Source organism: Doryrhamphus excisus, chromosome 4 (assembly GCF_030265055.1).
Source record: "Doryrhamphus excisus isolate RoL2022-K1 chromosome 4, RoL_Dexc_1.0, whole genome shotgun sequence".
Taxonomy (NCBI): Eukaryota; Metazoa; Chordata; class Actinopteri; order Syngnathiformes; family Syngnathidae; genus Doryrhamphus; species Doryrhamphus excisus.
In genome coordinates, this window is record NC_080469.1 from 25,946,044 (window position 1) to 25,959,887 (window position 13,844).

At 47.8% G+C, this 13,844-nt stretch overlaps 2 protein-coding genes and 1 long non-coding RNA gene across 3 annotated transcripts; 2 read left to right on the forward strand and 1 right to left on the reverse strand.

Moving 5' to 3' along the window:
* The first annotated feature begins 2,985 nt into the window (after positions 1–2,985).
* mymk (myomaker, myoblast fusion factor) lies at positions 2,986–6,288 on the forward strand. Its single transcript, XM_058071043.1, has 6 exons — positions 2,986–3,512; positions 3,593–3,707; positions 5,490–5,638; positions 5,714–5,830; positions 5,909–6,049; positions 6,127–6,288. The coding sequence occupies exons 1-6, from the start codon at positions 3,378–3,380 to the stop codon at positions 6,286–6,288; spliced, it is 819 nt and encodes a 272-aa protein (XP_057927026.1). The 5' UTR covers positions 2,986–3,377.
* A 1,720-nt stretch (positions 6,289–8,008) lies between these two features.
* Positions 8,009–9,087, reverse strand: LOC131127545 (uncharacterized). The gene is made up of 3 exons (XR_009129511.1): positions 8,847–9,087; positions 8,517–8,613; positions 8,009–8,402 (listed from the first exon to the last, which is right to left on the reverse strand). It is a non-coding gene; the product is annotated as an uncharacterized LOC131127545 (long non-coding RNA).
* slc2a8 (solute carrier family 2 member 8) lies at positions 8,346–13,629 on the forward strand. The gene is made up of 12 exons (XM_058069521.1): positions 8,346–8,417; positions 8,524–8,575; positions 9,296–9,451; positions 9,614–9,776; positions 9,856–10,062; positions 10,130–10,229; positions 12,116–12,327; positions 12,399–12,548; positions 12,613–12,721; positions 12,784–12,924; positions 12,995–13,140; positions 13,230–13,629. Exons 3-12 carry the CDS (start codon positions 9,357–9,359, stop codon positions 13,374–13,376), a joined length of 1,470 nt encoding a protein of 489 aa, XP_057925504.1. The 5' UTR covers positions 8,346–8,417; positions 8,524–8,575; positions 9,296–9,356; the 3' UTR covers positions 13,377–13,629.
* The last annotated feature ends 215 nt before the right edge of the window (positions 13,630–13,844 follow it).

A 13,844-nucleotide genomic window follows, 5' to 3' on the forward strand; every position in this document is an offset into this window, starting at 1 on the left:
CAAGCAGACCTCAATAGTCGCACGCTCGCACGGCAGCTGGCACCGCCGCCGCCCGTGACAACAGCCGGCTCGCCGCCACAGGAAATGAGATTCTGTGGCTGGGCGGACGTCTCCACTGCTTATGGAACCCGTGGAACCTCTTTAAATAAGTGGAACCTGGGAAAGAACCCGTCATCCCACCCGCCAACCAAACAACACCGCCCTAGAACTTCTGACAGACTCCACACTAGAACCTCCACAGTAGGACATCTCATGGACTTTATAGTAAAACTGTGGAACCTCTTTAAATAAGTGGAACCTGGGAAAGAACCCGTCATCCCACCAACCAAACATCACCTCAGAACTTCTGACAAGCTCCATACTAGAACCTCCATAGTAGGACATCTACTAGACTTTATAGTAAAACTGTGGAACCTCTTTAAATAAGTAGAACCTGGGGAAGAACCCGTCATCCCACCCGCCAACCAACCAACACCGCCCTAGAACTTCTGACAAACTCCACACTAGAACCTTCATAGTAGGACATCTACTAGACTTTATCGTAAAACTGTGGAACCTCTTTAAATAAGTGGAACCTGGGGAAGAACCCGTCATCCCACCCGCCAACCAACACCACCCTAGAACTTCTGACAAACTCCACACTAGAACCTGCATAGTAGGACATCTACTAGACTTTATAGTAAAACTGTGGAACCTCTTTAAATAAGTAGAACCTGGGGAAGAACCCGTCATCCCACCAACCAAACATCACCTCAGAACTTCCGACAAGCTCCACACTAGAACCTCCATAGTAGGACATCTACTAGACTTTATAGTAAAACTGTGGAACCTCTTTAAATAAGTGGAACCTGGGGAAGAACCCGTCATCCCACCCGCCAACCAACCAACACCACCCTAGAACTTCTGACAAGCTCCATACTAGAACCTCCATAGTAGGACATCTACTAGACTTTATCTTTAAATAAGTGGAACCTGGGGAAGAACCCGTCATCCCACCCGCCAACCAACCAACACCACCCTAGAACTTCTGACAAACTCCACACTAGAACCTTCATAGTAGAACATCTCATGGACTTTATAGTAAAACTGTGGAACCTCTTTAAATAAGTAGAACCTGGGAAAGAACCCGTCATCCCACCCGCCAACCAACCAACACCGCCCTAGAACTTCTGACAAGCTCCATACTAGAACCTCCATAGTAGAACATCTCATGGACTTTATAGTAAAACTGTACAGTAGTACCTCTAGTATCAGAGGTTCTACCATGGTGTGGAACCTCTGATACGCTCTGATGGTAAAACACGACAGTGACATACTCTACAGTAGAACCTCCAGTAGACTCTGGAGTAGAACCTCTGTCAGAGTCTGTGGTAGAACCCCAACTGTAGAACCTCTGTAGTAGAACCTCTGTAGTAGAAGTGTAGCATACACCTTCAATGGCAGACCACCTAAGAACCACTATAGCAGAACCTCTAGAGTAGAACCTCTGCAGTAGAACCCCTGGTAGAACCTCCATAGGGGAACCTGTGGTGGAGCCCATAGTAGAACCGGTGTGGTGTTCCTGTTGAGGAGCGTTGCGGATGGACGGCTGAGTCGGTGGAGGACGGTCCATGGGGGTGAAAGGTCAGGGCGTTTCCTAGCGTCCTCCCGGGGGTCACGCACGGTGTCCATCGTGATCCCACAAGGAGAACCGGACCCAGCCATCGGACTTCCTTGGGGGATTCCGTCATGAGGTCAAACACACCAGGCCAGTACTTACAATGTGGTTCAGAGGCGCTCCTCTACAGGAAGTCTCCAACCACGGAGCAGGTCCGCTTGGCACACATGACGTCACACCACGCCGTTTAGAAGCACGCAGGTAGGACGTAGGACGCAGGACGTAGGACGTAGGACGTAGGAGGCACCCTCTCACGTCCCTCAGGGGGGTACGGCCGAGGGAGAAGGGGCGTGGTCGGCTGAGCTTTCTGAAGAAATCTTTGTGTCGCCAGGCTGCGCCCCCAAGCAGGTGGGACAGCTGAGGGGCGGGACAACTGTCGCCCCCCCTCGCCCCCCCGCCACGGCTGCGGGAACAAACGCTTGCAGAAAATAACCACACGCCATCTTCGAGTCAAATCAATCATTCATGAATAATAAGAACTTGGAGAAGCATTATCATAATAACAATAATAATCTATACAATTACCAAAGGAAATAAATACACAAATATATTAAATCATCATAAATCATGAATAAATATCAAAATATATTGAAATTAATTCTTTAAAAATAACATTATTAAGGAAAAAGGCATTTAAAAACTATCCATTCAGATCAAATACAAATAACAAAAATTGTAAAAGAAAAAAATGAAAAAATAAATAAACAATGAATAATAATAATAATCAAATTATAATATTACACATATAAATACGGGCAGAATAAAACATAATTAAAATGCTTCTCTACACCCATTTATATCAAAAATAAAACAAATATTTAATACATGTATAAAAAATACAATTCTGCAAATAAATTAATAATAAATCAATAATAATCTAAAATAATAAATAAATAACAATAATTAATAAATCGATTTAAAGACAAAAGCAAAAACAATAATATAATAATAATTATATAAATATAAATTATATAAATAATAAATCATATAAATTAAATTTTAAATTATATAAATAATAAATGAGAATTAAAAATTATTAATACATATGATTAATTATTACAATTAATACATAATTCATAATTAATACATAATTTAAAAATGCTTTTATAAATAAAAACATAAATAATAAATTTAAACAAATAACAAATGTAATTATTCAAACAAAAAATGCTTTTCTTGATTATTTTTAAAAAATAAATGTAAACAAAAATAAAAATGTAAATAAAATTAATAAATAAAAAAAATAAAGAAGTGAATAAATAATCAAAAAATGAAAAATTGATTTAATAAAACGCTCCTCCTCCCTCAGGAACCAATACAATGTAAAAGACGGGGGCACCAGACGGGGGTGGACGGTGCAGGTGTACCTAATAAAGTGTCCAGGAGTAATCGGGAGTAACAGTTAGTTCTGCTCCAGGGCGCCCCCACAGGCGTCCAACCGCCACCCACTTGGGGTGCGGAAGCCCAGCTGTCTTCTGGCTTGTGGTATGCAGACAGCTGTCCCGTGATGACTCCGCACGTGCGCGCCCCCGTGCACGCGCCCCCCCGTGCACGCGCCCCGGCCCGGACATTTAAAGTTTAAAGGTCCAAAGAAGGACAGCTGGTCGCCCCCACGCTCACTTTCTCTTTCACCGCGGTCTGAAGGGAGCACCTTCTCCTCGCTCGGACGCCGCTTCTCCAAGAACTGGGAACCCTCCTCCGGACCCTCACCCTCAGCGCCATGGGGGCCTTCATCGCCAAGATGCTGCTGCCCACCGTCAGCAGCGTGGTCTTCCTGCCCGCCGCCAGCGTGGCCGCCAAGCGAGGCTTCCACATGGAGGCCATGGTCTACTTCTTCACCATGTTCTTCACCGCGGTGGGTGCACCACTCCTCCAGGTCCTCAGGTCCGTGTCAGCTAACCGTGCTATCTGTGTGTGTGTGTGTTGGGGGGGTAGATCTATCACGCCTGCGATGGACCCGGCCTCACCATCCTGTGCTTCATGAAGTACGACATCCTGGAGTATTTCAGCGTCTACGGCACCGCTCTCTCCATGTGGGTCACGCTCATTGGTGAGTTCACGTGCGCGTTTTATGTGTGGACGTTAGAGCTCTGAGGGTCGTTCACCAGGACCCGTGGGGACTCGTTCACTCGACTTGGAAAAGGAAAGGAAAGGGGAGGTTCAATGTTGCCGACTGTGCAACTGCAAATGACTCACCGGATCGCCGCAAAGACTCGACTTTCACTGACTCACGGGTATTCAAAAGAGACTTGGTTTCACTGACTCACGGTACTTGATAAAGACTCGAGTTTCACTGACTGACGGGTACTTGACAAAAGACTCGAGTTTCACTGATTCACTGGTATTCAAGAAAGACTCCACCGACTGATGGCTATTCAAGAAAGACTCAAATTTCACTGACTCACGGGTACTTGACAAAGACTCGGTTACAATGACTCTTGGGTATTTGACAGAGACTCGAGTGTCACCGCCTGATGGATATTCAAGAAAGACTCGAGTTTCACTGACTCACAGGTACTGGACAAAGACTCGCGTTTCAATGACTCACGGGTACTGGACAAAGACTCGAGTTTCACTGACTCACGGGTAGTTGACAAAGACTCGAGTTTCACTGACTCACGGGTACTTGACAAAGACTCACATTTCACCAACTCACTGGCACTTGACAAATACTCTAATTTCACTAACTCACGGGTACTTTACAAAGACTCGAGTTTCACTGACCCACGGGTACTTGACAAACACTTGAGTTTCACTGACTCACAGGTATTCAAAAAATACTCAGTTTCAATGACTCACGGGTACTTGACAAAGACTCGAGTTACACTGACTCACTGGTATTTGACAAAGACTCGAGTTTCACTGACTCATGGGTACTTGACAAAGACTCTAGTTTCACTGACTCACGTGTACTTGACAAAGACTAGAGTTTCACTGACTCACGGGTACTTGACAAAAACTCGAGTTTCACCGACTCATGGGTACTTGACAAAGACTCGAGTTTCACTGACTCACAGGTACTTGACAAAGACTTGAGTTTCACTGACTCACGGGTACTTGACAAAAACTCGAGTTTCACCGACTCACGGGTACTTGACAAAGACTCGAGTTTCACTGACTCACAGGTACTTGACAAAGACTTGATTTCACTGACTCATGGGTACTTGACAAAGACTCGAGTTTCATTAACTTGCGGGTATTTGACAAAGACTCGAGTTTCACTGATTCACGGGTATTCAAAAAAGACTTGGTTTCAATCACTCACGGGTATTTGACAAAGACTTGAGTCTCACTGACTGATGGACATTCAAGAAAGACTCGAGTTTCACTGATTCACGGGTATTCAAAAAAGACTCGGTTTCAACGACTCACGGGTATTTGACAAAGACTCGAGTGTCTGACTCACTGGTATTCCGAAAGTTCGTATTTTACTGACTCATGTGTATTCAATAAAGATTCGAGTTTCAATGACTCACGGGTATTCACGAAAGACTCAAGTTTCACTGACTCAAGTGTATTCTAGAGAGACTTGAGTTTCAATGACTCACGGGTACTTGACAAAGTGTCGAGTTTCACTGACTCACGGGTATCCAAGAAAGACTCGGTTTCAATGACTCACGAGTTTTACTGACTCCCAGCAAGAACGTCTTGACTTTCACTCTTTGAAGTATAGAAGAAGGTTTGGAGCTCCACTTCCTCTCGATGGCGACTCGGGTTTCCCCGATTCACGGATGCTTGATGGAGACTCGGGTTTCAGAAGACTGGAGCCCATCTGGTGTTCGGTTCTGTGTTGTGCCGGGTTCTAAGTTCCCCACGGGCGGGTGTGTTGCAGCTCTAGCAGACTTTGACGAGCCGCAACGTTCCACCATGACCATGTTTGGAGTCCTCACCATCGCCGTCAGGATCTACCAGGACCGCTGGGGCTACGGGATCTACTCGGGTCCGATCGGCTCGGCTGTGTTCATCATCACCGTCAAATGGGTGGGTGGAGTCACGACCGACCTTGACTTCCTGTTCTTCTCCTGTGGTTGACTTCCGCTTTTCTTCGTTTTCCAGCTCCAGAAGATGAAGGAGCTGAGAGCGGTCTATCCCGACAAGAGGGTCTACACTCAGCAGGTGGGTCCGGGGTGTTGTTTCGGTGCCCTGGCCCTCATGCTGCGCTTCTATTTCGAGGTGACGCCATCTACGGCGGCCATCTTTCCAAGCCGAGCGTGCGTGCGTGTGACCTGCGTGTGGGTGTGTCCTCGGCAGGAGTGGGACTACGCCTACGTGCACAGCTTCTACCACCTGTCCCTGGCCGTGTCCTTCGTCCTGCTGCTTCCCAAGAAGAACCGCTACGCCGGGACGGGCCGCAATGCCGCCAAGCTCAGCTGCTGGACGCTGTGCTGCTGCGTACGTGACTCCGCCCACTCGGTAAGGAGGCAAGGTGCCGCACGCTTGCTCATCTTTATGTCCCCCCCCCAAAACAGAGCTTGTCCCCCGCATCGTCCAAGGAGAAGACGAACAAAGCGGAGAAGAAGTCGTCCCGCTTCGTTTGGACCCCCACCCGGCCCCTGCTGGCCCCCCCGCCCTCCACCCCCGTCAAAGGCACCAGCGTCAGCAAGCTGAAGGAGATGAACGGCTGGAAGTGACACTCCAGCGGCCGGCCAGACGGCAGCCATCTATCTTCTCAGCTGCTAGAACATTTAAGGTCGGCCCCCGCAGCGGGTGAAGACCAGGGGCGGAACCCGCAAACGGCGGATGGGAACACACACCGCGGCCAGTAAAAGTGACTGGCGAAGCAGCGAGGGGAACCAACGTGTCCAAAATGTATAAATTGTCTGAGATGAAATGTTCCCCCCGGGAAGCGGACCGCCCGTCTGTCTGTTCGGACTTCCTCCCGGGGAAAGGAAGCAGGCGGTCCGGTCTGCCAAGACAGCAGACACCAGACTGAAAGCGCTTGATGAGTTCTGGAGGGCGACCCACTCGTCTGCCTGGCCCCGGTTTGACACTCCGGATCTGCCCCCGTCAGGATGTGTGCGCTCCTTTTTCATCACTCCGTCATCTGTCAAGTGGAAATGAAACGTCAAATATATCTGGGGAGGGCTTAGGAATTTGTACACCGCCACCCGCTGGGGCCTCGCTAATCCAAACCTGCCCCGAACACGACACGGAGACCACAGACAAAACACGCCGCCGCCGCCGAAATGCAAACGAGGAATGCTTGGAGCCGGGGCCAAGCCGCCAGATCCCGTGCACCGGAGAGGACTGTTATTGTCTGGGCCGGGTCGGCCCGGGTCGGGCCCCACCGGTGCTTCTCAGATCCGATACTGTAGCAGGACTGAGGCCCCACATTTGTTGATGACTATGAATTTCACATTGTTCAATAAAGGAACCTGTCCTACTAAAGGGATTCCCCAAATGTGTATAGGAGTGACTCATGGGTACTTGATGGGGACTCAAGGTTCATTCTATCGTGGTTGCCCGCCCCCGGTGACCCTCGACATTTGGACTAGTACAACAAAGACTCACGGGTACTTGACAAAGACTTGAGTTTCAGTAATTCACGGGTATTCAAGAAAGACTCTGTTTCAATGTCTCACGGGTACTTGACAAAGACTCAGTTTCACTGACTCACGGGTACTTGACAAAGACTCAGTTTCACTGACTCACAGGTACTTGACAAAGACTCGAGTTTCACTGACTCACTGGTATTCCGAAAGTTGGGGTTTTACTGACTCGTGTATTCAATAAAGATTCGAGTTTCACTGACTCACGGGTACTTGACAAAGGCTCGAGTTTCACTGATTCACGGGTACTTGACAAAGACTCAAGTTTCACTGACTCACTGGTACGTGGCAAAGACTCGAGTTTCACTGATTCACGGGTATTCAAGAAAGACTCGGTTTCAATGACTCACAGGTACTTGACAAAGATTCGAGTTTCACTGACTCATGGGTACTTGACAAAGACTCGAGTTTCACTGACAGATATTCAAGAAAGACTCGTGTTTCACTGACTCACAAGTACTTGGCAAAGACTCGAGTTTTCCTGATTCACGGGTATTCAAGAAAGGCTCGGTTTTCAATGACTCACGGGTACTTGACAAAGATTCGACTTTCACTGACTCACGGGTACTTGACAAAGATTCGACTTTCACTGACTCACGGGTACTTGACAAAGACTTGACAAAGACAAAGTCCGTAAAACTCGAGTCTTTGTTGTACTTGATGAAAACTCAACTTTCACTGACTCTTGGGATCCGAGACCCTGTGAGTCAATGAAACTGGATCCTTTGTCAAGTACCCGTGACTCAATGAAACCCGAGTCCTCGTCGAGCCCCCATGAGCCAGTGAAAGTGGACTGGCACATCATATCCCCAAGCATGCTACAAAGGCAGGGGTCCCCATCTAACAGGCCGCGCTAACTACCAATGTTAAAATGTGACGTTTTTGACCCTGGATCGGATCATTTCTATTATTATTATTATTATTATTATTATTATTATTATTATTCCCGCAGAAAAAGAATTTCCCCCAAAGGTCCGTGAGCTGTACTAACGGGAGCACACGCGGAGTGTGGTATGCTAGCTATGTTTACGTTGGACTTTCTCTGCAGAGACAACAGCCGTGTCGTCAACTGCTAGCACGGCTGCTAGCACAGCTGTTAGCACAGCTGCTCTTCATGCTAATCACAGCCCAGTCCATACAGCTTGTGTGCTTCTGATGATACCGAGGTCCACTTCAAGTCCGTTCACAGTTTTGGCCTAAAGAAAATCAAGGTTCAGATCCAGGAATTAATATTTAGTTCATAGTACTTGGAAGTATACACAGTGTACTGTGCATTGAACAGATTTTTAATGAGAGTGTATTCATTCCACCTTTTAGACTCGGCTGCCCCCTGTTGGCCAAACAAGGAACATCGTCCTACGATGACAGGGTAAAAGTCTCCAAACACAGGACGTCAGCCATCTTCGCCTGTAATAAATCAAACCAAAACATTCATTTAAACCGCGAGTGTTATCGTGCGAGGGGTTCAAACACAAATAAAGACGCTATATTGATACTCTAGCTTCTATTCCCGGCTTTAGCTAGCTGCTAGCTGCTAGCTAGCACCGACATAGCAGCAACATATTTAAACTTCAGCACTACTTAGGTTCATGGAGTTAACACCAGACGTAAATCGGTTTACTTAGTATTTCACTTAATACCTTGATGTACTATAACTTTGATTGTACTCAGACAACTAAGGCTTATGTTTCGATTAGCAACAAGATGTTTGGCTGTAGCTTGAATCGCGTTATCTTTCCATTTCCGTACTTCTGATATGCTTATGATCATGAAACAACACCGAGGTGACAAAGATCACTTGGCTTGATTTTAAATTAAGATTTTATTATTCTACGGTGATATAAATTATACATTTTCAAAAATAAAAACACTCGCGCTGGAGTCGCTTTTTTGTTGAAAAGCCGAACCGGAAACGGAAGTCACGCCGGTGGTCAGCTGACTTGAATGTTGACAGAAAGCAGCTCGAAGCCGGAAGCGGCGAATGCTTTTAAAGCTAGCAGCAGATGAATTGTGTACATTGCTTCCGTATGGCGGGGTTTAACTTAACATTTTAACGGTTGTCGGTTCTTCCGTATGATTGGCCGTTTAGCTACCGAGGGAGACTTGAATGAAAGCGGGCCGTGTGGAGGTGGACCCCGGGGAACATCGTCATGGACGCTCGGAACGAGCGCGAGAGGCTGCTGGACGCAGAACGAGAAGAAGATGATCCCACCGGACTCATGGCCGAGCAGGACGCTTATCTCAGGTGATAAACGCAGACATAAACAGGAAAGATGAGTGGGGGGGTAGTGATCATTTAGATAATAGCTGTAGTCGAACAACATAGGCCAAGGCCCTCAGAGGCAACCGGATGTTCTTGTTGCTTGTTGAGAGTTCCTTCATGTGGACCTTCTCTGTTCCTCTGCAGCAAAGTGAAGAACAGGAAGTTGTACCTGGCCACCTTTGTGTCAGTGCTGGGTCCCATGAGCTTCGGCTTCGTGCTGGGCTACAGCTCGCCCGTCATCCCGGAACTCAGCAGAAGCTCGGACCCTCGGCTGCGGCTGGACGAGGCGCAGGCGTCCTGGTTCGGAGTACGTGGGCGTTGTGTGGTCTGATTGTTTCGCTTTAAAAAAAAAAAAAAAGCTTAATGTTCCCGCCTCCGTGTTGCAGTCGGTGGTGACCCTGGGAGCGGCGGCGGGGGGCCTGCTGGGCGGCTGGATGGTGGAGAAGGCGGGCAGGAAGCTCACCATCATGCTCAGCACGCTGCCCTTCGTCTTCGGCTTCACCGTCATCGTCGCCGCGCAGAACGTTTGGATGTTCTACTTCGGGAGGCTGCTGACCGGCCTCGCCAGCGGCGTCGCCTCGCTCGTCGTGCCGGTGAGGCTTGCTGGCTTCCTGTCACGTGACCCACATGAATAACACGTGTGTTTTTGTTTGCGTTTAGCTGTACATTGCGGAGATGGCCCACGAGCGCGTGCGAGGGACGCTGGGCTCGTGCGTGCAGCTCATGGTGGTGCTGGGCATCATGGGAGTCTACCTGGCTGGTACGTTGGCCGCTGATCAATTATCAATCAATACAATCCCAAAATACACTTATTGGTCCCTTGAACTTGGAACCCATTGGGGGACTCCCACAGTCCGCTCCCAAAAACTGCTCTAAAAATTAGGGCTGTCCCATCAACGGTGTCTATGACAATGGCCGACATAATGCTCGTATAACTACCCATGTCTATCCATGAAAACAGCTGAAAATGCTACTATGCTAATATTAGCATGCTAGCAATGCTAACATGCTAATGGCAGTATGCCAACAGCTAGCATGATAGAGTTTCTATAACTGTCTACCCATGAAAACAGCTGAAAATGCTACTATGCTAATATTAGCATACTAGCAATGCTAACATGCTAATGGTGGTATGCCAACAGCTGGCATTAAAGAGTTTCTATAACTGTCTACCTATGAAAACAGATGAAAATGCTACAATGCTAATATTAGCATGCTAGCAATGCTAAAATGCTAATGCCGGTATGCCCACAGCTAGCATGATAGAGTTTCTATAACTGTCTACCCATGAAAACAGCTGAAAATGCTACTATGCTAATATTAGCATGCTAGCAATGCTAAAATGCTAATGCCGGTATGCCAATAGCTAGCATGATGGAGTTTCTTTAACTGTCTACACATGAAAACAGCTGAAAATGCTACTATGCTAATATTAGCATGCTAGCAATGCTAACATGCTAATGGCGGTATGCCAATAGCTAGCATGATGGAGTTTCTATAGCTGTCTACACATGAAAACAGCTGAAAATGCTATTATGCTAATATTAGCATGCTAGCAATGCTAAAATGCTAATGCCGGTATGCCCACAGCTAGCATGATAGACTTTCTATAACTGTCTACCCATGAAAACAGCTGAAAATGCTACTATGCTAATATTAGCATGCTAGCAATGCTAACATGCTAATGGCGGTATGACAATAGCTAGCATGATAGAGTTTCTATGTGTCTACCCATAAAAACAGCTGAAAATGCTACTATGCTAATATTAGCATACTAGCAATGCTAACATGCTAATGGTGGTATGCCAACAGCTGGCATGAAAGAGTTTCTATAACTGTCTACCTATGAAAACAGATGAAAATGCTACAATGCTAATATTAGCATGCTAGCAATGCTAACATGCTAATGGCCGTATGTCAACAGCTAGCATGATAGTTACTATAACTATCTACCCATGAAAACAACTGAAAAATGCTACTATGCTAATATTAGCATGCTAGCAATGCTAACATGCTAATGGCCGTATGTCAACAGCTAGCATGATAGTTACTATAACTATCTACCCATGAAAACAGCTGAAAAATGCTACTATGCTAATATTAGCATGCTAGCAATGCTAACATGCTAATGGGGGTATGCCAACAGCTAACATGATAGAGTTTCTATAAGTGTCTACCCATGAAAATAGCGAAAACAAAAATAGTATGCTAACATTAGCGTACTAGCATTAGCATTTCTGACATTTCCTGAACATTTCATTCAAATCTTTTTCGAACCTTTCAAGTTTGTCAATCGATTAACATATTTGATCACGATTAATCACATTTTGTTCATAGTCAACTGACAATTAAAGGCATTTAATCGCTGATAGAAATATGTTTTTAACTTTTATGACTATTTTTATTTCTTATTAGCATATTAGCTCTTAAACTCGCCCACAGACGCTCAGCAAACCCAAAGTGTGAGCGAGTGAGACCTCTCACTCTGACACTTTTTGTTTATTTGTGTCATCTCCAACTGAGTTACTTTAACCTTCCCGTCAACGTCCAGCTAGCAAGAGAGTCAAAATGGCAACTGCTCGCGTGTTTTTCAAACGGTCAAATGGCGACGCCCTCCTTTCTCACGCCCCCCCCCCCCCCCTGCAGGTCTCTTTGTGGGCTGGCGCTGGCTGGCGGTCTGCAGCTCCATCCCGCCCACGCTTCTGCTGACGAGCATGTGCTTCATGCCGGAGACGCCCAGGTTCCTGCTGTCCCGGGGCAGGCGCCGTGAGGCCGAGGAGGCCCTGCGCTTCCTGCGGGGACCCGACGCCCCCGTGGAGTGGGAGTGCGCCCGTATCGAGGACGCGTGTGACGAGCAGGCGAGTTGAGCTCTGACCGGAATGGAAGAAGGCTTTCCCGCTCACCAGCGTGGTCTCTGTTCCTCCGGCAGGGCTCCAGTTTCCTGGCGTCTGACCTGAAGGATCCCGGCGTGTACAAGCCGCTGGCGATCGGCGTCTTGCTGATGGTCTTCCAGCAGATGACGGGGATCAACGCCATCATGTTCTACGCGCAAAACATCTTCGAGCGGGCGCATTTCAAGGTCAGGGTCACGTTCCGACGTCCGCCGAGCGTGCCCGTCTGAGAATGTTCTGGTGCCGCTTCAGGAGAGCGACCTGGCCTCGGTGATCGTGGGTCTGATTCAGGTGGTCTTCACGGCCGTGGCGGCCCTGGTCATGGACAAGGCGGGAAGAAAAGTCCTCCTCGTTATCTCAGGTAGCGTCAAACGACATCGCGTGTGTTCCACGTCGTCTTCTGTGTTTGATGTGCTTCTCAAGGCGTCGCCATGGCCATCAGCACCGCGGCCTTCGGGGTTTACTTCTACCTGATGTCCAGAGTCCGCGCCGGCTCCGCGGCAGAGGATCCCCACGCCGACTTGGCCTGGTTGGCCCTTGCCAGCATATCCGTCTTCATCGCAGGTGAGGTGCCTCCACGGGGGTTTCCACAAGCGCAGAATCCTTGAAAGACCGCCTGCGTGTCCGTGTCCAGGGTTCGCTCTGGGCTGGGGTCCCATCCCGTGGTTGGTCATGTCCGAGATCTTTCCCGTCAAAGCCAGAGGCTTTGCCAGCGCGGCGTGCGTCCTCACCAACTGGGGCATGGCCTTCGTCGTCACCAAGAGCTTCCACGACATGATGGTGAGCTGGCGCCGCCCGACCCCGTGTCCGCTATGTGCACCGCTAAAACCTGACGGACCCCACTGGACCGTGTCCTGCGTCTCTTCCAGACTCTTCTCACCAACGCCGGAACCTTCTGGCTGTTTTCCTCCATGTGCGTCGTCAACGTTGCCTTCACGGTCGCCTTCGTCCCCGAAACCAAAGGCAGGACGTTGGAGCAGATCGAGGCCACTTTCAGGGGAACGTCGGGCCCCTGATCCTGTCCTCGCGGGAACCGTCACTCATCTTTTCATTTTGTTTTATCCTCCCAAAAAGTTCTCCACTGCTTCTCAGAAGCCGCGTGGGTGCTGCTAGCGGTCACACGGGTGCTGCTAGCGGTCACATGGTGTAAATATGGGAGTGAAATGATCTCATTATTAAAACTGTCAACTTTTTTGTTTGAAGGAAACTGCTTTCAAGAAAAAGTACACTTGTTTGTTAGATATAAAGAGTTAACTGAGGCACCCTTTCCAAAACCTCCAAGGTTTTATTAACAAGGTTTTGTTTACATTACATTCACGATAACATTGTAATCCAGTATTTTGCCCATTTCAGGCATTAACGGAACTTCTTTCCTGCGCGCATTGATTTCACATGGCAACATAAAAAGGAAGAGCAGTCGTCTCGCTGGCTAGCTAGCCGGTGTGGTGCGACTAATGTATCACGACGCCAGTGACGTAGCTCTA